Raw genomic sequence first — 27162 nt, forward strand, 5'->3', positions numbered from 1 at the left:
ACCAAATTAATATTGGTAAAATTCATTTTAAATATAAGGAATTCTTGTCCAAATTTATCAAAATAAAATCTTGGTAATACTTTCCAATTGGGTGATAGATCTTCGTTGTCGATGAGTTTTTTTACCCAACTAATATTTATTGCTTCTAGATATTTATCTATGTTTATCATTTTAAGCCCGCCAGCATGGTAATTTTTACTTATTATATCCCTTTTAACCTTTTCAGATTTATTATTCCATGTAAAACTGTATATTAATTTTTTAAATTTTGCTAGGTATTCGTTATCAATTTCGGTTACAGATGCAACATAAGTAATATTCGGTAAGATTAATGATTTAACAAGAGTTATCTTACCTAACATAGTTAAATTTCTTTTATTCCAATCTTTAATTATTTTTTCAGATTTTTCGTATTGTCGTTGCATGTTTAATTTTTTACACTCATTTTTATTAAGTCCAAAGTATATTCCCAAAACTTTTATAGGTTTTAGTGTAAAATTAATGTTTTCAACTTTATCTTTGCAGGACTTTAAATTGCCGAGCCATATTCCTTCTGTTTTATTTCGGTTAAGCTTTAGGCCTGAAAGTGATCCAAAAATTTCTATAATATTCAGAGTTAATGACACTTCTTGTTTTGAATTTAAAAATAAAGTGGTGTCGTCTGCAAGCTGGCTTAATTTTAATGTATGGGTTTTATTATCTAGTTTAATTTGAAAACCTTTAAAATTTTTATTTTGTCTTAATCTACTAGCTAAAATTTCAACAGCAATTACGAAAATTATAGAACTCGCGGGACACCCTTGACGGATTCCGCGCTCAATGTTGAAGGGTCTTGAAATCCAACCATTATTTAATATGCAACCCTTTATATCTGTGTATAACGTATTTATCCACCTCAAAAGAGATTCCTGGAAGCCAAATTTCTTTAAAGAACAATACATAAATTCCCATTCTAGCGAGTCAAATGCCTTTGTGAAGTCTAAAAATAGGATAGCTCCATCTACATTGAATTTTTCCGAATAATCTATAATATCTTGGATTTGTCTAATATTAAATCCTATATATCTGTTTTTTATATAACCGTTTTGATCACTATGAATGATTTTATGCAATATTGGTTTCAGTCTTTGTGCAAGAGAGTATGCTATAATTTTGGTATCTACATTTAGTAAGGTAATTGGTCTATAATTATCTAAATTTAATGGGTCGTTTTTCTTGTATATAAGGGTAATCAATCCAAGTTTCTGAGAATTTGTTAATTCTTTTTTTTCATAGCAATTATTAAAAACATCTACAGCGAAGTTTTGTAAGTTTGACCAGAAAGCTCTATAAAATTCAATTGAGAGACCATCGATACCTGGTGTTTTATTAAGTTTCATTTTAAAAACAGATTGTGTACATTCCTCTATTGTCAGGTTGCCGTCAATTTCATTGCCTTCTTTTGTACTTAATTTGTAATTTATTTTAGTTTTGTCAATATAATTTTCAATTTCTGTTAGATCAGGGTTAGTTGATTTATATAAATTGACATAATAATTTCTCCCCGTATCTAATATTTTGCCTTGATCTTCTGTTATTTCTCCTTTACTGTCCCTTATAGCAGTAATGGTTTTCCTTGTTTGTCTTGATTTTTCTAATCCCAAGAAATATTTTGTATTTTTTTCGCCCTCTTCTATCCATTTAACTCGTGATCTTATTTGTGCCCCTTTTATTTTATCTGAATATAGAGTTTGTTGCGTTTCTTCTGTTTTATTTATTGAATCTATTATATTTGGCAAATTATTTTTTCCATCCAGGTTGTTATCATGAATTTCATTCAAAAGTTTAAGTTCTTGTTCTAGTTTTGTAATTTCATCTCTTTTATGTTTAGCTTTTAATTTACAATATTCTATAGTTTTCTCTCTTACTTCTATTTTAAAAAAATCCCACACGATTGCTAGACTTTTTTTATTTCTTAATTTTTTATATTTATCTATCAAAGTATTTATTTTTATTTTGTATGATTCGTCGTTAAGAATATTGTTGTTTAATTTGAAGTATCCCTTTCCTTTGTTCCCTTGACAATGATTAATTTTAAGTGAAATCGCTAAGTGATCTGTATATTGAATTGTTGCAGGTCGTATATCAGTGCTGAGTACTCTTGGTCTCACATCTTCACTTACTTGAAAATAATCAATTCTACTAGCTACTTCATTATTTTTCCTTTTCCAGGTATATTGCGTTTTATTTGGATTTATAGCTCTCCATATATCTATAACTTTTAGTTTTTTTATCAGAGTTTTTAGCCCATTTGTCTTATTTTTTATTTTTTGTTGATCTTTTTTATTACTTTTTCTATCTTTTATATTAAGCGTTTCATTCATATCACCGCCTATGATAATTATACCAAGACTATATTTTTCAATGACACTTAAAGCTTTTTAAAGAATATATTTCTATCTTTACATGTGTTTGGGGCATAAAGGTTTACAAAGGTAAATATATTTTTATCGATTTCTATGTTAATTAAAACAATTCTTCCGTCTTGATCTACATATTTATCTATGATTTCATACTTAATTTTTTGGTTGATATAAATCGAAACACCTCTTGATTGCGTGCTTCCAAAACTATGATATAAATCGCCCGTAAATTCTTTATCTATTGAATTGTTCGAAAAATGTGTTTCTTGTAAAAATATTATGTTGCATTTTTGTTGTTTTCCATTCTTTTAGTCTAATTCTTTTTTCGTATTTTCCTAACCCCTGACAATTTAAAGAACATATATGCAATGGATTAGTTGACATCTTGATTTTGTTTTTAAAAAAGTATTTGATACATGTATTTCAAATATGAAAAGCAGAATATACATACAAATATATACAGAATTTAGAGATAAAAATACAATCATATGTGCATCTCTAATGACAGTTTTAGTTTTGACTGTGTGAGTTGCTATAGTGCCTAACAAGATTTTGTGAGGTAGACGAAATTGACTTTAAAACGATCGTATTGACTTTTGATGTCCAGAAATAGGCAGATCGAACATATTTTGACTTTATTTACTGACTTCTTAAGTTTGGGATTAATTGTAATTAACACTTTCCAATGAGACTGAAAAATGCTTTTTTTTGTTATGATAAATAATAATTTTACCTGCCGTAGTCGTGCGTAAAATATATTTCGGCATTTCTCTTAAGAAATGACTTGTTTAATGGAACAAAACGTCTTATTTGTAAACTTTCTCTTTTATCTACACAATAGGCTTTTAAAAAATAATCTTTCAACTGTGTATTCAGAAAATTTTGTGAAAATAGAAGAAGTGGCAATTCTTACCTTTCATACCTTAACTTTCATTGATAAAACATAATATTGACTCGTCCAGTGTCCAGTTTGAAGGTAATTTTCGTTACCGTACACATTCATGCACGTTCTAAATAATCAATGAGGGGGGGCAAGGGGGGTCCCAATAACAGCAAAACAGCAAATTGATTTGGCTTATAACAGATAACAAGAAATTAAAATGGACAAAAACAGATAACAGTAAATGAAATATTAAAATAAGTCGGGTCATTTACAGATCCAGTATTTCTTATTACGGATATAATCCTTTGTAATGAATTCCATTTTTTATGAACATGTTCTTAAAATTATGTATCTAGAATGTGTTTACTACTCAGTATATTTTTATACGCTCATTTACGGGACGTATTATGGAATACTGTTGTCCGTCTGTCGTCAACATGTCAAACATTAACTCCAATTAACACTCTTAAACCAATTTGCATAAGCTTCAGAAAAATGTTTATATCTATTGACGTGAGCTCCCCTTCGTTTTTTTTTTATATAAATTTCAGATTTAAAGTTTTTTAGTAATGGGGTTTTATTTAATAAATTTTTTTTTTTTCAGTTTTCTGATAATATCTCAAAAATCATTTCACAAGTTTGCATGGAATTTTGGTGAATTGTTTATATCTATTGACATGAGCTCCCTTTCAATTTTTATAAATTTTAGATTTTACGTTATAGCTTTTGTTGTAAGCGCCCTTTCTATTTTCATTAATTTTAGATTTTATGTTATTGAGTTGAGGGTTCTATTCATTAAAAAAGGTGGTATTTTCCAGTTTTCGGACAATAACTCAAAAATGTTTTCAGCAGTTCTCATGAAACTGTGGTGTATTGTTTATACATATTGACTGAAGCTCTCTTTAAATTTTTATAAATATCTGATATGACATAAGGAAGTTATCGAATATTTCAAAAAGGGCGACGGGCGTATCATGCGCTCATGGCTTAGCTGTTGATTTGTTATAGAATACTTTTTTCAGCATTTATTTTTAAACAGTTATAGAAACTCACACATGCTTATAATTTAAATAGTGTGTAATAAAATTGAGAATGGAAATGAGGAATATGTCAAAGAGAAAAAAAAATGATATCAAGTAAAAATTCAAGGGCAGTTATGGTCTCAAAGCAGGTCCAATTGACATATATAGTTCTTGTGTTTGTTGCTACTAAAAAATGACCTAAAAGAGTTTGAAAATATATATTCGCATTCTAACTTTTTTTAAATGCCCATTTAATGAGGTGTGTGAATTTTTCTTAATAAGACTATGAGGCAAAGTGGTATATCGGGTAGAAAAATCAAAAGCACCAATTATAAGCATGCAATTTATCAAGTACCTCGAACCATTTTTTGACACTCCAAAAGTAATTTATTCCACTATTTTCATAGGCTCAATTTGAACAATTTTTTATCAGGCTTTTGATTGCATCAAGTGTACCAGTAAGTAGATACATAGTTTAGTAGGGGAACAATGGCTTGAAGACAAAATAAATCTTTGTTTGTAATGAGCTATGTGCAGCTTCGGAACCCAGTACATGGTTGGAACTTTCATTGTACAATGTGTTTGGTTCTGCTTGAAAAGAATCACAGAGCTGAGTCAATGTACCATATTAAATAAAAGGTTAACTGTTTGTAAGGACCTAGTCCTTAATTGAGATTCTTGTCAGATATTCCTGGCCATATGTTTTCCTTTTTGTCATATTAAGAATGAATTGTTCTGATTTAATATGTTAGTAAGGGAAACAAGAAACATTATCCTCATACAAAAAAATAAGATAATTCTAAATACATGTTCCAAAAAATGGAATTTATTACAAAAGATAATCTTAAGATATACTGGAATTGTCCTGGACCTCACTTCTGTGATGGGTATATGTTAATGGAACCCTTCTCCGAATACGGGACCCAACTTATTAGTAGTGGTGGACCCCAATGTCCAATGATCTTCAATTTCTACCGAAAATTTGCTGTAAAAAAATGCTAACATTCCAATTTTCAATAACAGTTAACAGCAAATACATTATCACAATAACAGATAACAAAAAAATTAAAAGCCCAATAACAGCTAACAATGAATAAGACAATAACAGCTAACAGCAAATATATTTTCAAAATAACAGATAACAAAGAATTAAATTGCCCCATAACAGCATAACAGTTAAACCCCTTGCCCCCCCTCATCAATAGTCATGTATGAAAGGCATAAACAAGTTTGAAGGTAAACTAATAACAACTTAATCCAATCAAATTGCCTACGATTCAATAACAATGACCAGTCCACATCATAAAAATGTATAGGGGTAAACTGGGTAGGGAGAAAATGTCAGATATTTTAAACTCATTATTTTGCAACAACGAATAAAAATTTATTAACCAATAGATTTGCTATAATTTCATAAACATGTCATTCTGTATTAGTATAGTTTTTGGATCTTTTATTTGCGTATTTAAGGCTGTAAAAAGTTTGGCCTTCAAAAGTCAACATAATCATTGACTTTATACAGAAAATTCGCCTTTTTAAAACATTGTATGTATCACGAATAATACGCGACAACAAAGTAAAATCATTTCTTAAAACACTGCAAAAAAAATCATTCTGATTGATCCAGTGGTATTGTCATAAATTGCGCTGGAGTGAACAGTGGTACAGCAAACGTCGAATTCCCTCACACAATGTTATAACACACTATAGACTAAATATAATTACATGTACACACATACATTTAATTTCATATTGACCGACTTTAATAGGTTTCCACCTATTTCTATATTTAGAATTGTTAGCTGGTAAAATATATTGACCTTCACATGTGAAACGATTAATTCGCAAGAGGATTAATAGATATAATTCTTATCTATCGAATCAAGAACATGTAACTGAAAAGTACGTAGCCAATGTTCTGCTGATAAGGTGCATACATTTACATTATACATCCGAAGACTTTCAGCTAGGAACGGTATACACGAAAAAACACCTCTACAATTCAAACACATTAAATTAAGTTTTTCTTTAGCAGCAGTCATTATGAAGGGGTTATAGAATGTTCACTGGCAAATTGCTCCCACGGTAACCATTGTTTCATGTAAATACCTTGGGGCCAAAATTCTGGATGAGTTATCAGATGTTCATCATCTGCTACAATATTGAGTTGAGCGGCGGCAGTACGTTTTGATGGTCTATTGAAATATCTTAAAAATGTCACACGTATATTCCGCTCGGAAAGAAAATATCGCATATTATCTTCAGAACTACATGATTTATCGATCCCGCCGATATAGAAACGACTAACACGTCTGCTTTGACGAGTGAAACCTTTAAAATCCGAGGTTTTTGGGTTACATACTGATCTTGGAAAATGTACCGAAATACTGCAGTCGGAAACCCGGTTGAAATAAAACAAAAGAATCGAAGCTCTTTGTTAGAGAAGGCGATAAATGTGTACTGTATTGTTTACTATAGTGACAAAAATTTTAAAAGTTAATAGAAACAAACAAAAATACAATTTTCTTCTCAATTACGTGGTGTTTTATTTTTAAAACACCATTTGCATAAGTTTTCAATTTATCTAGTACATAGTTAAGCAGAACCATTAGATTTCAAGTCGACGACATGGGTATCTTTCAAGTTGGATGAAGAAAATGCATAACCTCCGACTTTTTTGAAAAAATTACCACGGACGGAAAACATATCAATCTATTAGTTAAAAAATTTTCGTGTCTGCCCTTCCATTATCACTCAAGAAACAATTCCAAAAAATGGATAACAATTATATCGAAAAGAGAAAATCGAGTGCACCTTTTTATGTTAAGGCGTGTTTTAGTTGAATATTTTGTATTGATATCGTACAAAGTAAGATTATTTCATACATCGTCTCGCTTCAGATTCTATTATGTTTATATATCAAAGCTACAGATTGACTTTATAACACAAAAAAATAACAGTACTAAAAGATGAAATATATGGGTCAAGTGAAATACCTATCTAATAGGTAAAAAAAACAGAGAAGGTGTGTTCAAATAGCTATTTTTTTACTGAAAGTACTTGACGACAGTCTTTCATGTTGGATGATGAAAATGCATATCTTTGAAAAAATATATTTTTTTTGTGTGTGAAAACTAGGGTTTATAGTCTTTATATACTAAACAAATCTAGTCTGCCCTTCAACGAAATTTTTAATTAGAATTTTTTTAAATGTTTATCAATTTTCGACAAAACCACCTGACAACCGATCAGACAATAGTTTTAAGTTGAATCAATGCAGACAAGATCATTAACTGATGCTCATTAGCCAGTTGATACATTTGTCTTTTAAAATACAACTGACATATAAGGATCGTAATGGTGCAATGTGGATAAATTTATCGGTTTCAATGAGCAAAATTGGTAGCGCGTCATCCCTACAATGGCTTCCATTTCTACGATTGTGAAAATGAACTGGCGTAATGAGGAGATAATTCTGACGGAGAAGAGTCCTGACTGACTGTTTGTGTCATTTGCTTGAATGTTCGTTGTTTTTGATGAAGTTGACATGTTTCTAATTTGATTATCCGTTTTAGATATTGTCTCTTGAGATACATGAATTCGATCGTGTGCAGGTAATGTCGGACATGAAGTTGAAGTGCGAGGTGTCTCGGACCTAATAGGAGAATCCAATGGTACAACAGATACAGATTTATCTGCTGTCTGAACTGCGGCTGCTGCGTAAGTCATAACTTCACGTTTACACGCTTGGACGTTCTTCTCGACATTAACTATGCGTCTTCGTAATTCACTAGTGGATGTCATAGATGAATTAATTTTTGTCTGAAAATCCTCTAAAGCGGTATTGACGTCCTTTACTTGGTCACTTAACAATAACAGCTTACTTTTTACACTACAAATTCCAGTTGAGCGGATATCACTTAAGTTTGTGATGCGTGATGCTTCAGAATTCAAACGGGTTTTGGTTTCATTGGCCACAACAGATTTTTGTACTTTAGAGATTCTAGCTTCTCATTTCGTAACAGCCGTTGTGTTGTTTTCAATAACAAGTTCGATTTCTTTTATTTTGTTGTTTGCTGAGCGCATTGTTTCCGTGGTATTCGAGTTATCGTTAGCTAAATCTACTTGCTTTAGTGACACACTTTTAAGTTCCGATTTAACACATGCTAAATTATCATTTAGTTTATTATTTGCAGTTCTAGCCAAGTTTAATTGATTTTGAATGTTATTCATGCGTTCCTTTTGCTTAGTGAAATTATCATTAAGTTTTACATTTTGTTTTTGTAAACTATCAATTTTACACAGTAGAGCAGACTTCGTTTTCGTGGCCAATCTTTAATTCAATGATTGAACTTTTGACATGTATCAAAGTGTCTCTAATGGAACTATCTACATACTGTCATACAGCTGCGGGGTAGATGTGACTAAGTCATCCACACAAGGAGTGTCCCTTAACGATGGTTTAATACTTAGAGCTTCTTTTAAATCATCGCAAAATTCGCCTTTAGTTGCAAGACGGAGGGAAAAGCAATCACGACCAAGCTTATTTACCAATGGCTCGCCTTTCTTTGTTTTTGGTTGCATGCGTTTTTTCAAAATTGCGGATGCAAACGGAAAGTCCGGTCTTTGATTTGCCATGACAAAATATTGTAATCGTAGTTGCTCTAGAGCTATTGCATCCCAAAATTGAACCAATCGGGTAACGAAAGTGTCTTTGGGTAGGCCATTACATTGATCTTCAATGCTCTGTAATACAAATTTCGTTGGATCAGGGTCTTGGTTAGACATATTGGTAGACAGGGTATAATCAAACGGGTTTGCCATATGCTCGCTTTGAGAACCAAGAAATTGTCTGAGCTATTTGATGTAATTTCCGTATCAAAGTTATTTTGTATATAAGTATTTTGACTGCATTGTAGGGAACAGGGTTGTAATTCAGTGTATATCAAGTCTGGTTCATTGTTTACACTTTTGTCACCGTTCATTTTGAATAGATAATCTAACGGGTGGATTAAAACAGTTCACTACTCATTACTTTACACATTGACAAAGTTTGTGTTGCCGATCTATTAATTTTAAAGTGGTATTTCTTATCATGAAAGGTGGAAATATAGTGTTTGTACGAAATTGTTCTTTCTCACCAAATATGTTGACGAAATTCCTTGAAGAAAGCTCCAAAAACACAAGAAAATTCTCCGAGCAAAATACAACCTGAAGGGAGACAATAAAAATTTCCACTTCATTTATTGATTGAACAAAAAAAAAAAAATCAAACTTTGGATTTTTGATATATCTCTTAGCTAGTGCCCCTTTAAGGTAAGCATGTGGTAACACAGATATGATCTTAGCCAAAGCATGAACAACATAACTCTATTTCTCGGGGAAAGTTTGTATGGCCTGCCAGTGTCATTCTGGAAAACATAATTTCCAATTTGTCTCAATATGGACAGTGGCAGAGGAACTTGAGGGAGTGCAACTACCTGACGAGCAGCAGCCCGGACCTAGTGCGTCTAAGGAAAAAAAAAGCGGAGCCCAAAAAAGCATCATTGATGCAGCTTGTAAAAAAATCAGCCTACCTATGAAAAATTTATGGCAAAGAAAATTCCTAAATTACTGAAAGCATTGGAAGTCAGCTCCGCGTCTGATTCAGACGAATAAAAGAAGTACTTGTTTATAAAAATGGTGAAAAATAGTTTCATTAAAATTATATCTCTCATTGTTTTCGTTTATTAAGCATGTAGCCACATATTTCGAGACATTATGTATTTTGAGACGACCCACAGGTAAGTTTACCTGTAATTATCATCGTCAACCTAAATGTTATTGTAAACTTTGTTTCCGAAGACGTCTAATGAAATGTGATACTTTAATAAACTATTGAATCTGAATACATGTATAGGATATTCATGTCTTGATTATATTTATTCGTTGTGCACAATTCTGAAAATAGAAAACTGATTAATTTGGATACATTCATATGTTTTGTCGACTTAAGCAAAGCGGTCGACTCGGCCAATCACACTATCTTGTGGAATAAACTTTTAAGTTCAGTACTATCTGGGATTTTTTTTCAAAACGATCAGATGTCTTAATTTTAAACTAAAAGTTGCTGTCCGAGTATCCCCTTGTATACTCACGGAATGGTTCTCAATAGATTCTGGTGTACGTCAAGGTGATAACCTCGCTTCGACACTTTTTGCTTTATTCATAGACAGCCTATAGTGCCAGAGATTAACAGTCTATCGTATGGAATTCCAATTGGAAATGATATGGTCAGTTGCTTACTATATGCAGATGATATTGTGTTTATATCTGAAAGTGCTCACGGTTTACAAACTAAGCTGGATACTTTACATGAATGGACAAAGTGAAACTGTTTACAGGTCAATATTGATAAAACGAAGATCATTTTATATTCGGAAAGCTTCCGCCGTTAGATGTGATTCTAAATTTATGTTTGGAAATACCCGGATTGATTTCGCAAATAAATATTGCTATCTATAGATATAGGAAGATGTGGTGTGAGTGCCAATGAGACAACTCTCCATCCAAATAACAATTTTAAAAAAGTAAACCATTGTAGGTCAATGTACTGCCTTCAACTAGGCTTAATGACATCTGAGGATATGGACTTCGCTGTTTCTGTGAAAGAACTCTTAACAGCAGCTAGTAGAGAGCTTGGATCATTTACATCATAAATAAAATTGAGAATGGAAATGGGGAATGTGTCAAAGAGACAACAACCCGACCAAATAAAAAACAACAGCAGAGGGTCACCAACAGGTCTTCAAATTCCCGCACCCGGAGGCGTCCTTCAGCTGGCCCCTAAACAAATATATACTAGTCCAGTGATAATGAACGCCATACTAATTTCCAAATTGTACACAAGAAACTAAAATTAAAATAATACAAGACTAACAAAGGCCAGAGGCTCCTGACTTGGGACAGGCGCAAAAATGCGGCAGGGTTAAACATGTTTGTGAGATCTCAACCCTCCCCCTATACCTCTAACCAATGTAGAAAAGTAAACGCATAACAATACGCACATTAAAATTCAGTTAAGAGAAGTCCGAGTCTGATGTAAGAAGATGTAACCAAAGAAAAATAAACAAAATGACAATAATACATAAATAACAACAGACTACTAGCAGTTAACTGACATGCCAGCTCCAGACTTCAATTAAACTGACTGAAAGATTATGATTTCATCATATGAACATCATGCACAATCCTTCCCGTTAGGGGTTTAGTATCATACCATCATAACATATATGAGAAGAACATAACCCGTGTCATGCCAACAACTGTTTTTAGAATAAATGTGTTTAGTTCTGATGGATATGGGTAATATGGCATTTGCTACATAATACAAAGATATACGAAAATACGGTTATCTCCGTAATGGATAATGCGTCAGGGGTGTGGGGATCTAAGCGTCATGATGTACTTGAAATATTCCAGTATAGAGCAATCCGAACTTTTTTGGGTGTTGGGAAAACCTCACCGATTACAGCAATAACAGGTGACATGGGATAGACTTCTATACATGTAAACAATCAATGTTATATAGTTCGTTTATGGTGTAGACTTATGGAATTGCCTGATTTCAGGATCAGTCGTAAAGTATTACTTTGTGATGCCTGATTTCAGGATCAGTCGTAAAGTATTACTTTGGGATGCCGATCTTTCCACACGCTACAAGAATACCTGGTTCAAGTGTTAAAACAATATTGAACAATGTTCAACAACTCCGACGAGAACCCACCTCTGTTAACTATGTACATATATATGTATCAGAATACGAGCTCTTATTATTCCGAAACTCACCCAGTCGCATAATTCGAATTATAAAAAACCTCGCAATATTATCTGAATTTACAATAGTCAGTGTCATCTCCTATTATCGTGGTTTACATGTTTACTTTCACGAAAATAGCAAAACGTGTGGCGGCTCGAAGAGGATCACCTCTATGGCTTCTATGTATACCAGTAAACTGTGTGTTGGTTCTTAATCTGTGACTATTTAATTGTTTTATCACCTGGTTGTTGTGGGTATATGAAGCAATACTTAATTACTTCCTTTGTTTTCCTGTATACAAGCAGTTGGTTTTGAGCACCAAAATCTTTTCCAACAACTATAGCTTGTTACAGACTAATAGATGTTTTCCGCCATTTTCCATCATTTTTGTTCTTACAAATGTATGCAAATACTTGCAACAAGCCTGAGAATGTTGGCTTATAGTACAGGGCTGGGGCATTGAAGAAGAGCATGTCTTTCTATGCTATTAATGATGACGTACAGCATCGATATTTAGTTTTTCATGAGTTAATTGTCAATTCAATAATCATTTGGTCAAAGTGCAAAACGGTAATTCATATATAGACAGGGCTTACAACTTTTGTTTATGATTCTTATATATTTTAAGAATATTAAAACTTTCATATATAGATAATAGATATGTACAATTTATAAATATAAATTATTCAGATTTGATTGTTTTGAATAATTTTTCCCTTGTGCTTTTTCAAGCGTTTATTAAAAAAATACCCCTGCCCGTTGCTTAAGACTATATAATACATGTAGTTTATCTATGAAATATGATATTTTTGAAAAAATATTGAACAGTGAATAATGTGACCTATATTACCATGATTACAAAAAACAATTATGTTCTTCCTTATTTGTAAATAGTAGTTCCTTGTTGTTCAATAATCGTAAATATATGTTATGATTCTATAACAATAAGCATTTTAAGAACATAGTAATTCAATAAAAAAAACAAGAGTTAATTATACCTTTTTCTTTGTTCAGGGTGTTGTTAAAAAATAAATAGGAATTCACTAGCTGTTACAAAGAAACTAAATACTACTGTCATAGAATGGAATAATTGTCCTGTTAAATTATTTTTTTAGTTTACCACCGTTTTTGCTAGAGATTGGTCTGCTCAATCTTCTTTGTGGACTGTTGATTGTCCTTTCTTTATAAAAATTATTCTATTATTGACAGATGTAGTAACTGTTTTTTTGGAGTTATGAGCATTTTATCTTCCTTCTTTCGACACAATATAAGCTGTACTTAACGATATTTCCGCTATTTCTCCTTTTAATTTCTATTTAGAAAAAAGAACCTCAACAAAAAGGCATACTTCTTTCGATGGCAGATTGTGAACTTTAATGAACGGTGACCTCATTTTTGAATTTTATTTTTCTGTTTAGTATATGAAAAAGCTCATTTATAGAAAAAAAAATTAGCAAAATCCTACATTTTAAATAAGAAGCTGAGGGATGTATACCCTTGAGCCCTCTTAAAGACCGTGCGACACTGACTCATCAAAAATCACAGGTGTTCGGAAAGAGTAAGCTATCCTGTTCCACATGTTGCACCCTATGATTTGCTCATGTAAGTACAAAGAGGGTGATAGTCTAACATAGTACTTCACACGACGTAAAGAGGATGGGATTGTGGGTACGACAATAAGAGCATATCAATCTTCCTCTGTAAAACTGATATTCTATAGCGGTTAAACAACTCGTAATATCGTCCGTAAAATTGTCGAAGGGATGATGTTTACGTCACCACTTGAAACGCTTGGTTCAATAGCTTCTAAATATGCAGCATAAATAAATACATGTGTGTATCTATAATTTACAAAGATATTAAGTAAAAACATACGGTCGCTCATTCTGTAGATACTTAAATTTTGGCATTGCCAACGATCCTCGTTGTATATACTTGTTTGTCTTTTGGTCGGTTTTTCTTGTTTCGACATGGCGTTGTCAGTTTGTTTTCGACATATGAGTTTGAATATCCCTCAGTTATATTTCGTCGTCCCTCTTTTTATGCTGTTTCAGAATGTAATCCGTTGGTGGTCTACTCAATGATATTTAACTCATTATAAATTGAGCAAGACGCTTTTTTTCAGAACATTTACTGCACACACTCTCAGAGGATTTGTATCTTGTTTTTGTATATACTGATGTGTCAAGTCTTGTACTTAGGTTTCACTTATTTTCAATGTTATTTTTGTATTGTATCACTCTCCCAATTTTTGTACATAAATCAGGCCTATAGTTTTCTTGTTTGAAATGTTTGACATTTGTCATTTGGGACCTCTTATAATAGTTGACTATGCAGTTTCGGCTTTGCTCATTGTTGCCGGCCGTGCGGTGACACATAGTTGTTAATTTTTGTGTCATTTGGTCTCTGGTGAAGAGTTGTCTAAATGTCCAGATCTTCTTTTTTATATTGAGCACTCTCATACATGTATGCCAAATTATATCCAAAGCCTGGAGTCTAAAGTTTTTCATTTGTCGTTGTTTTATTTATTCTTATTTCGTTTATAAATAAATAAAACAACGACGAATGAAAAACTTTAGACTCCAGGCTTTGGATATGTTTTGTCATACATGTATGAGAGTTGCATTCTCTTTAAAACTGGTCCACACCATGTTATCCTGTGATAATTTAGATGAGGTTTGACCATTGTTTTACGATAAGACGTTGACTAAAAGAAAATTATAAAGGAAACATTTTCGTTTGCTTTTTTTTAAACTATTATTTCTTTAATTTGTTTTATTTAATTATCCGAATAACAAATGACAATATTTTGAGGCAAACGAGCATTAGTTAGTGTAAGTAATGTGTTGCTATTAATTACTGGTTATATTTCTGAATGTACTAAATATATAATTTCTTTACAAAAAACAGACATTAAATTGACAAAAAAAACAAAAAGACGATAATACAAAACAACAATATGTATTGTATTATATTTTCATATAAATGAGTGACAAGTTCAGAAAAAGCGTCTATATCGAATAAGCTAGTCTTACACAGGGCTTTCACCACAGCTTATATTTATTCCTGGATACAGAGTAGGATGTGTAGCAACAATGTCATAGCACAATGCTTTCCTATCCGTCTTAGAGAAAAATAAGTCTACAAAATTTACAGATTAAACCTTGTGTAATGTAATAAATAACCTTGTATGTATAAATTTTGGTGTTTACTCTTTTTACCTGTAGTTAATTTGAGTGAGAAGGTCTGTCGTAAAGTTCTCGAATATGTAATGAAATTATATTCATGTGGCTAGATGGTAATAACGGTCATCTTTTACAACAGACAACACAGCTGATATGCAAGGGGAACATTGACTTGATACAATACTTTATGTACTGTGATAAAAGATTATGTAAAGCATACAATGAAATATTATACAGCCTAGTAGAACGAGTGGTTTGTAGGGGGACCTTTGATACAAGACACAAGGCAGACCATGTATCATTGCAAATCCCAGCACTAATTTAACATTGTTTGGCTTATTTTTCACAAAGTATATCTAATTGCAACGTCTATCCTGTGTTACTCCAGGTTAATCGTTGAGTTACATCACATACACATATATCAAATAACAATATACTGCATGTTACTACATTGAAAGTATCAGTCATCCTTTAAGAAACGAAGATATAAAATCAACTGACTAGTCTACATCGTGAACTGTAATACAATCCTAGTTTAACCTGACAATCACTCGCTCAACTATTGAAAGTTATATTTTATAAGTTAGTTGGCCTATTGTTATGTGTCGCTGAACACAGTGCAGTTTTAATTGCTATGATTTAACATATTAAAACATGGATAAAGATTTGCTATTGAATTTTAGCAGATCTTGCATTGCATTGTTTGTCTAAATTTTTAGTAAAATATATAAACTTGCAAATGAATAAAATACCTTTTTGACAGTTATGATACTTTTGAAACATGAGTTATGCATCATTGGAAACATCACATTTACATATGCCTCTTGCCATAGTTTCTAAACTGTAAGTTGAATCTTTTATTAACATATATAGGATCGACTGCATTATAAAATCAAGACAAATATGCTACTAATGATATTAAAACATAAGCATAGTACACAAAATTACAATCACAGTAATCAAAGAAAACAGAGAGCAACATAACGCTGATACGTTAATACAAGTTTAATTTCTTATTTTATTTTATTTATAGCCAGAAGGTTAACCCAAATCGTTTAAAAACGTTTAAATCATGTTTTCAAAACATTGAAAAAAAAAACAATGATTTATGACTAAAAACTATAATTACATCATGAACATGAGATTTACTAAGTTCAAGGATATGATTGCTCGAGTTTTGCTAAATATCAAACATGATATGAGTTGTATTGTGTATAAACATGTTAAAGATATGCCTGTAAACTAAACAAATTATGAAATCAATCAGGATTAAGGATGAACAATTTGTGGACGATGATTTCGCATATTTCTCTCTGGTAAGTATATACCATGTTAATATCAAACATCCATTTTACATACATAATTGATAATTCAAATGCAACATCGAACAATATGTGTAATCAAAGGTTATTAAATGTTCAAAGATACAGTATATGATATTAGGTTTTAAACCATTCTATTGACGTTCAATATTGAACACGGTATAGTATAAACCCTGTCATAAAAGACACACTAACGTTTTAGAGAACATATGACAGATAACGTTTCAGACGAAACAGAATATTAATAAACAAATTAAACGTCAGTGTCCATTTCTTCATCGCCCTGTCCGTTGGGATCTTTTAAAACGACAAGTTCTGAAAGTAAATAAAAAAAGTATTCTAAATATTCTAAAAAGTACTAAAGTTACTAGATACTAGGATAGAAATTTTATATTTACGCCGACGCGCGTTTCGTCTACAAAAGATTCATAAGGGAGTGTCGAATAAAGAAAATGGTAAAAAGACCAAATAAAGTACGAAGTTGAAGAGCAACGAGGACCAAAACTAATAAATGTTTTGCCAAATACAGCTAAGGTAATCTATTTCTAGGGTGAAAAAACCCTAGTATTTCAAAAAATTCAAAGTACGAGTTGTAAACAGTTAATTTATAATAATGAACATATCAATGATAACTCAAGTCAACATAGAAGTGCTGACTACTGGACTGGTGATACCCTCGGAGAATTAAAACTCCATCGGCACCAGCAGTGGCATCGACCCAGTGGTTGTAAATAAACTTTACCATAGATACCAGGATTGAAATTTTATATTTGTGCCGACGCGCGATTCGTCTACGAAAGACTCATCAGGGACGCATGAATCAAAAAATGTTAAAACGGCCAAATAAAGTCCGAAGTTGAAGAGCACTGAGGACCAAAAATCCTATTTTTTTTGCCAAATACAGCTAAGATAATCTATTCCTGAGGTAGAAAAGCCGTAGTATTTCAAAATTTCAAAATTTTGTTAACAGTTAATTTATAACTTTTTTATATAGATTAGACCGTTGGTTTTTCCGTTTGAATGGTTTTACACTAGTATTTTTTGTGGCCCTTTATAGCTTGCTGTTCGGTGTGAGCCAATGATCCATGTTGAAGGCCGTAACTTGACTTATAATAGTTTACTTGACCTATACATTTCTACTTGGATGGAGAGTTGTCTCATTGGCACTCATACCACATCTTCCTATATCTATATTAATGATAACCCATTTTTAAAAGTAGCATAACAACATATGGTTTGACAGTTAAACTTTCATTAGTGATGCATGATGTCAAAACAATTAAAATTAACGTAAAGACCTCTCATTTTTTCATTATTCTGGCTGTTGGGAGCGGTATCAATGCTATCTGATCTATCGGAAAGTTTATGAATGAAAATAATAAAAACATGCACTGGTATTCTTAAATTCTCACTTAAATACAACGGACCAGTTTTACTGATTGAATTATTTTGTATCATAGCTATATGTTAAATGAAAATGATTAAACATAAGAAATCAATTGAAATAAAGTTTGTGACTCCCTCGTGGACCTGTTATGTTGTTCTGGTTTGGCCACGCTTTAAGTTGTTTTAAATTAGATCAGATCTTCAGCGTGTGCAATTGCAATAGTGTGTACTCGTTCATCAAGCAAAAAACCCCAAACAAAAATGTAGAATACATTCTTTTTTGGAAACCTTTTACTATTGCAATGTCAACTATATTATGGAATCCAGGAAACATGATGACATCGGTGGTTTCCGATTTTATAAGACGACTCAGATAAAAAAAAAACACACACTATAACTAAGGAAATAAAATGAAATCATTAAGAAACGATAATAAGTGCGTCGATAGAACAACACATCCTGTTATACATGTATCAGCCATAATGCCAATAAACAATCAGTCACAATGCCACAGCAAGAAGTCGGACATTGTATGCATTATAACAGTAGAGTAGCCAATTTTACTACACCATATAGTTTGACAGTTTATGTGTTAATGATACTGGAGGTCTCAAGATTTAAAATAAACGTAAACACCTCTTATTTCTTCATCATGCTGACTGGTTGAAACGTTTTCAACACTCTCTTCACTTCCTGAAAGTATATGAATGAAAATAATACTATATGCGCTGATCTTCTTAAAATCTCACTAAATATCACTTAAATATTGACGGACCAGTTTTAATGATTGTTTCATTACATATGATACATTGTAGCTATTCAAGCAAAAATTGTTTTTTATACCTTGTTTTATCGCGATGTCAAATATACTATGGAGTTAATGGTGAATGAGTGAATTAGTGGTTACCGATGATATAAATCAACCGATATGACAAATCAAGGCAACACAAAACAACTATGGAAATTACCTGAATTAATTCCAAAAGAAAAAAATGTTATGTGTGTCTACAGGGTAAACATATCCTGCTACACTGCATCACAATCTATGTAAAACAAGTATTCAGCCAAACTGTCACACTAGGTTATATGAAACTGCAGACTATATAATATTAACAGTAGCTTATATACTAAACCATATTGTTTGAAGTTAATGTCTCTTTAGTGCAAACATAGTTGATTGTTGAAATCATCATACAAACTTTGACGAGATCATAAAACCATAAATACAGAAAACAAACCACAACAACGCATAATGCATTAATTCGTTCTAAAATTGTATTCACTGTTACATAAAAAAACGAGGTGTCAGAAGATATAAACAGCAACCAAAGTCCATATGTCCAAGGAAAAACAGACAACATCATGGCTAAATTAAAAATAAGACCAGCAGCTAACAAATTTCACAAATGACCAAACGAACAAAACCTTGACAGCAAAACCGATACATGACTCAAAATGACAAAATGTAAAACAACTCAAACGGTAAAACCAATTACCTGATTTACAATAAGACAAATAACAGCAAACAAATATGACATACAGCAACATCAGACTGAACTGCATTATATGTATATAAGCCGAGAGATTTGCGCAACGGTATTATTAGGTGATGGTTATATAAGAAGAGGATCTTATAAAATGGTGCTGAAATATATTTCGGCTGAATAAATAGCCTCCGTCAGTGTCAGCAAATGTACTATATGTATTCATTTGTGACGGCAGGGGGAATCCTTCCACGGATTTTAAAATTTGTTTTCCCCCCTCCCCAAGTCTTTTTATTTGTCAATAGATTACAGGTTCCATGCCTACCGAACATCGATCATAAAGATATAGGTGCATGTAACAGTGTTTCCCATATCACATAAAAAAGGCATGGTTACTTAATTGAAAAAGGCCATCTAGAGCGCGCAAAAATTTATAAAAATGGCACCTAGAGTGTATGGAAAATTAACAAAAGGGCACCTACAGTATGCTGGAGGAAACAAAAATAGAAACAGGTAACCAGTTCAATAATCACTATATGGAACATAAGTTGTATTTAAACATGTAAACCTTATTTTAACTTTATTTAGAAATTATTGTACGTGTTATTTATGTTGGTTGGAAGTTATTTAGTCTCATTTAAAATGTTACAATTTTTTTTTTTAAATTTAAAAAGTTTAAAAAATATAACAGATGGAACAGGAATTGATATATTGATCAATAATACATTGCATACATTGCAGAAGGTATTAACAGTTACTGTTTTTTTCTCAATAATTGTTAAAAATAAAAGCATTTGTTAAGTGCTCCTATATAAGGAGGATTATAAATACAAGTAAAACAGGAAGAAGTGCAATCCATGTTTATGTTCAAAATACGAATTTCTTTAAATTTCATACTCAGGGTTATGAAACAAAACATTTTTTTTTACCAATTTAGGCAAAACTTTGTATACCTTTGAAATTGTTTCACCATTCATTTTAATTTTATGCCTACTTAAATGAAGTTTTTCAAATGTACATGCTGTACATAAACAAATGGATAACCTGTGGACATTTTTTAAATTAAATATCTAGTATTTGTTTAATTAAAATCTTAAATCCCCTAATTAGCAGTAAACAATCACTAACAGAGGTGGTAAAACTGCCAAAGGCAAGGTATTTAACTTTATCCCATTGTCAGTTAATTCACCGTTTTAGAATCTAATGAATTCTGGGTAATATTTTCAAAAGCGTACACTAAAACGTCGAGATTGGTTTAAAACGTTCTAAACAATGGAAATTAAGTCAATGACGTTACGTTATTTTCATTTTGGTGTACGAACAATGAGATTACCCATAGTTCTTTAGATTCAGAAAGGGCGAATTAGAGTGTTACACAATCAGGTAACAATTTTACCAGAAATGGCAGATAGGTATGAAATTTTGAAATTTTATTTTTGAAAAGGCTTCTATCTAGGGCATTTTCAAAAACACAATAGCGTCATCCAAAGAAGTGAAAAGAGCATGGCGTCATTAATTAAAACTAAAAATGGGCAAAGCGTCATTTAAAAACGGCATGGCGTCTATCCATGCTAAACCTGCTTGGGGAAAACACTATACAGTAAAGGACTACACTTTACATTAGGATTTTTAAATAGACTCTATTTATACTTATAAACAATGAAGGCAATAATTTCTTAACAGAATACTTATAACTTTTATGAAATTCTTCCGTGTGTATAAAGCTTTCTTGTCACATCCTTACTCTGACTGTGATAATGTTTATTGAGCTCCTAAATTTAGATTTGATAGTGTAATCTTATTTGTATTGTAACTCACCATCAAAGGTTATAAATTAAACATCAGAGTAGTGTATCATTGAACATACTTTATATCGTGACTTGCAATGATTGTATTTGATTATTTAAGTACAGACTGATATTGTTAAATTAAACAAAAGAAATGGAACTCCTTTTTTGAGAAGGTTCATATGGTCAAGATTGTATACATATGTTTCTATGGCCTTCAAACGTTTAATATACTCAGTAGCGTATTTACCTGACGATATCGGGATATGGGTATTTAGTCGGATCTTAACATATAATTGTGATTTGTTTATGTTCCGGACCATATGAGTATTTGGACCATACGCGTATGGTCATGACCATATGGGTATATACTCATATGGTCCGACCATACGCGTATGGTCGGGGTAATTAACACTCTGTTACAGTTTACTTTTAATACTTCTAAACTCTTCATATGGTATGACCGTTCATTCAAAAGACGCTATCATATAGGTAATTTTATCGTTATATTATAATAAAAAGATAAGCTAAATAAAAATAAGAAGTTTCACATTGTTAATTTTACTTAATTGTCAAATTTAAAGTAAACACATTTTATACCGATGGTCATTACCGATGGTCATAACCGATTTGTTATTACGAGTAAATGGCAATATGTCGACTAAAAAATTAAATTCCAAAAATTTCTTAATGAACTGTTACATAAGAAGTCACTGGAAAGTAGCATACTATTAGTTTATTTAAGTTGTGTTGTGAAGATGGTGTATTGCAGTCAACCATTTTACGATATTTGAGATCTAGAGCTTCTTAAAAACACTGTAGACATCAGAATTGCCAAAGACCTCGGTATCACTGTACGCAGCTGCAAAAAGGCTTGTTTTTCACTCGCAAACAAAATGTGTAAATGAAAAAGATCGTGCACAAAACTTGCAAATGCAAAAAAGCTATGATACCGTGTGGAAGTGAATGTCATCCAAGCCTACATGCACTAATGTAACTAGCGATGAAAACTAACTATGGCATCAATATTAAATTTTTACGTAGTTTTTTTTATTATAAAATTAAAAAATTGTCATGTTTTAAACCATCACTTTTTTTTTTTTAGATAAAGTTCTTGTATTATTGAAACGTTTATAATGTAATTTGGAAAAATAAATATACATATATGGTCCAAATACTCATATGGTCCGGCCCGTTAATAACCAAACGAGTATTATACTCATATGGTCCGACCATACGCGTATGGTCGGACCATATGAGTATACGCATATGGTCATGACCATACGCGTATGGTCCAAATACTCACATGGTCCGGAACATTTACAAACCGGTATTGATAAAAAATAAATAAACAATGTCGAAATGTTCAGGACTTACTTAAATCTGTATTTCGGTAAGTTGATACAAGCATACGATCTGTATTGCGTCTTACACTTTGGGAAGCAAATGATCTTAAACTATTATATTATTATATTGTGTAAAAACGTTAATTATGAGCTATGATAATAGTTAATAAGCTCGAGCATTTTTCTGAGTAAGTTTAAAAATTTCAAAGAAATATTCTTTACTGTGTGTTAGCATTCATTAGTCGTCACTATCCTACAGATAAAAAACTTTTGGTTATATTTATAATTTAAAATCTTCATTGAAAGTGGAGCACGAATGCGCAGTTAATTAATTATACTGATGTGTCATTTGTATGCAAGAGTGACATTCCTTTGTATTATGTTCCGATTCGAAAAAGTCAAACCAAGTAATGCGAGTATTGTCTCCCTTGAACAGGTTCATAATTTTATATTTAAGTTTAGTCATTTGATTTATTTTTGAATAATTACAAAATTTATGATTTCAATAGATTTCAGTTTTTGTGTTTGGTGTATTAAAGACATTGACGAATGAATATAAATTTATAAATTTGATCACCTGAATGTTTTACCTCATTTTATATTTAGACAGTATTCTGTTATGTCTGAGGCATTGCACTGACCAAGTCTATATTTTAGTACAGTGTCTCACTACACACACTGTCTTGTGATGTTTGTGTAACTGAATAATATATAAAAATGATGAACGGTTCTTTATATTGGTATGTTATAATTTTAAACGTTTAATTGATCAAAACGCGTGTAATAGCCAGATGTAGTCATTCAGATGTCATGGATACATTATTAAATAAATTGTGTCCACATCATCTAACCTGCAACAGCATTCATCCTGCTACTTGTTAAAGCATTTGTCGCTTTAATATGGTATACATGTATACAATTTTTGTCAGAAGTTCTGAAAACTTAATGTATCTGCATTACTCGATCTCTAAAGACAAATACATGAAAGAAGTGTAAAACCCCCTAACACAAACACACATACGCTCCATAGCCACCACTTTATCAACTTATGCCAATTGCTTTAGTGAAGAATTATAATTGGAACCTACATAAAAAAAAATTTACTTAAAAAAAACCAAACTATAATTGAAAACCGAATTATATTATCTCCCTATAATGATAGAATGTTGGGAAAATTAACCAAAGTTATATAACATTAATCACAGGGAGGGGCTAGCAAACAATTTTTTAATTATATCTTATTTAACGTTAAAACAATTTTCCAGTATAAACGAATGTTACTTTATTCAAATATAAGGACTTTGTTAGCTAAATCTACAAATTTTATTAGATATTATGAATTTTTATTACAATAGATAAACATGCTAAATATAGGTGCATAATTTTACATCATATAAACTAATTGCTGACGTCAACCCAGAGACTTTGCAAGATTTATCTATGCTATAGGTTTTGATAATTGTTGAAGGTCGTTCGCCGACTGTTAATTTTGTACATCTTCGTGTATTTTGTCTTTAGGAAAAGGTAGTGATATGATGCCTATAAATACTTATCTTTATATATGGATAAAAAAAAAATCATCAAGTGAACAACATTAAAGATGAACTTTTTTGGAAAAATGATATTGATTCACTCATAGGGTCTTTGCTTCGGAAATAAACCCATTTATTCTAAATCAAGTTATTGGCATGATACGGTTTATGTTCTTCTCGTATATTTTATGATGTTATGATACTAAACCCCTAACGAGAGGGATTGTGCTTGAATTTCATGTGAAGAAGACACAATCTTTCAATCAGTTTAATTGAAATCTGGAGCTGGCATGTCAGTTACTGCTAGTTGTCCTTTGTTAGTTTGTGTACCATTGTCATTTAGTTTACTTAGTTTCTTCTGTTACATATTCTAACATCGGACATTTAGATTTTTTAAACTTAGTTTTACTGTGTTAATTGCTGTGTGTTTTCTACATTGGCCAGAGGTACATGGGGTAAAGATCTCATAACACATGTTTAAACACGCTGCAGTATTGCACCTGCTCAAAGTCAAAAGCCTAAAACTGTAAATCAACTTATTTTGCGAGCAATTTATTTAAGAGAAGAATTAGATCGCGATTATATAACTCTGATCTTCTGACGTGTACATAAAAAAGTAAGAAAAAAATGAAAAAACAATTTGTTGCCATGTCAGCTAGAAAGGGCTAAACTTGCAAATGAAGTATCCACCAAAATATTGGTTTTGCAGTAAGTATCATGGGTATATGTCAAACAGTCGCAATTTACGTTTCATTGTATGCACTTTTGTCGATAGATCACTGAATTAAGTGAAAATCACTGAAATCGGTGAATGTATGGATACAATGAGTTTATATAATAAACTGAAATTACCTGTTTTTCTGTGCAATCTTCCATCTCTCGTTTTATGCAGCCTTTCAATTGATTCCATACACTGTTAATTGAAAGCTCGTTAAAAAAACAACTAATGGTGAATGTATGGATACAATGAGTTTATAAAATGTATTCATACTTTAGATGCATATTTTCAGTATGGTTGCAAAGATTAAACAGACAACGAAAATAAATGTAGTAAACTGTTTAATCTCACACTCGAAAACAAACTTATGTATCATTTAACAGAAGAAACCGTTTAAGAATTAACAACAGATTTTTCAAAATTAAAAAAGTTATCTACGAAAATTTGAAAATTTGAAATATTGAAATTTTGACAAATAATTTCGTTCCTGTGTTTTGTTAACTTAAAAAATATATTTGAATTTAGTAAGTTTGATTTTTGTAAAACCATTATTTCAGATAGTCGTTCTCAAAACTCAAAATATCAAGTTTTCAACCATAAAATTTTCCAACATCTTGATCATGTTGATTTCCATGAACCATTACACAACGTATTTTCTTGTTACTGTTCACGTCACTCGCTAGGCACAAACAAATGTTTGAACATGACTGGTTCAGTTTATAGCAAACACATTTTATCAAATATTATTATGATACATTCACATGATGGCAGCAAGTAAATAACTACTAAGCAGTACTGAAAAAAACACAGGACATCACCAACCACAAACGTCACCATCCAAGAACACCCGACTCATTCTAACAGCGAAAAGCATATGCTTATTAAGATAGTATGACTTGACAAGCAATTAAAACAAATACAGCGAAGACAATATCATCAAGATGCCAGACACCAACAATATATTTATATATTGGAGAACTAGAATCTATGAAAGACATGCGGATTTAAACTTTCAAATAGTCAACTCCCTTTTTTACAGCAGTAGCGTACCTTCTGCTCAATCGTATGGAGTTTACATATATCGTAACTCGTTATGCTCGTGCATGTTCACTATACTTGGTTCATCTCTAGCAGTACGTGTCTTCAAAATACAAAATTGGCTAGAACAGAGTAATGAGAAGAAAAGACGGCTGCAATCGACACGACATAAGTTTCCGGTCATCATCACAAATTAGTTGACCAATACTTTTTGTTTCAATTCTTTCGTGACATGTTTTCCCAGTTTGAGATCCGTAGATATCAGAAAAGCCGTCTGATACATGTGATATGAATAGTGATTATGTCCTGTTTCCGAATATGATGATTTGACTGTGTGTGGATTTGGATGTCGGGATATGAAAGCATAGCAGGAGACACCAATCCCGTCGACGCACGTGGTTTGGCTACTTTTAGAGTGTATGGTTCTCAATCGGTTTTTGGTTGTTGCTTTGGTTTGTCTTCTTAATCGATTGAAACATTTTGAACACTGGTAAACGAGCATCTTTTATATTAGGTATAGGCACAAAATGGTATGAGACTACTAACATGATTACCATTTTCTTGGAGAAAAGAAATAGAAAGAAAAAAATGTTCTAAAATGAAAAAAAACAGATGTGGTATGATTGCAAAAGAGACACATCTTCCACACCAAAGAGCAAATGACGAAGCAAGTAGCAAGTATAGGTCACCTTACGGCCCTCATTAGGTGGCAAAACCAATACCGCATTGCAAGATATAAAGGGCTCCAAAATAACAAATGTAAAATAATTCAAACGAGAAAACTAACGTCCTGATTCGTGTACAATACAATAGAATAAACAAAACTAAAATGTGATATACAGCAAAACACAGTAACCGCTGAGTCACAGACTTCCGACTTAGGACAGCCAAATACATAATGAAGTGGGATTGAACATGTTGCTTTTTCAGATTTTCACTCGCTGTTATATTGTATAGTGACTAGAGATATCTAAAAACTGTTAATTTGACCTGGAAACTATAATGCAAGAAGGTAATCTGTGATGCCACCTTTATGTCATAAATACGTCGCAATTGACATATTTGACCCTAAATTGCATTTTATGCATCTTTTCTACAAAAATGATATGAGCCAAGTATATAACCAACAATATTAGTGGGAGATATTGTGGAGATAATTGTGCAAATCGTGATACAAGTATGAAATTTGGTGTAGAGGTTGACATAACGATAATTAAAAAAAATCAGCTGCTGGCCATCCAAAATTTTCATTTTTTCAA

The 27162-nt window shown here is 31.8% G+C and overlaps 2 protein-coding genes across 2 annotated transcripts in view; one reads left to right on the forward strand and one right to left on the reverse strand.

The window, feature by feature from the left end:
- LOC143076802 (uncharacterized) overlaps positions 1-27162 on the forward strand; it is a 493545-nt gene that overhangs the window by 320625 nt on the left and 145758 nt on the right. The window lies entirely within an intron of this gene.
- Positions 16135-27162, reverse strand: part of LOC143076800 (uncharacterized) — a 55126-nt gene continuing 44098 nt past the window's right edge. The window contains exons 8-10 of the mRNA XM_076252671.1: positions 25000-25060; positions 18635-18691; positions 16135-16927 (exon numbers count right to left, since the gene is read on the reverse strand). Of these exons, the coding sequence (XP_076108786.1) occupies positions 16866-16927; positions 18635-18691; positions 25000-25060 (180 nt within the window). The 3' untranslated portion in view covers positions 16135-16865. The remainder of the gene's footprint in view (positions 16928-18634; positions 18692-24999; positions 25061-27162) is intronic.

The sequence above is a fragment of the Mytilus galloprovincialis genome, chromosome 5, assembly GCF_965363235.1.
Source record: "Mytilus galloprovincialis chromosome 5, xbMytGall1.hap1.1, whole genome shotgun sequence".
NCBI classification, from domain to species: Eukaryota; Metazoa; Mollusca; class Bivalvia; order Mytilida; family Mytilidae; genus Mytilus; species Mytilus galloprovincialis.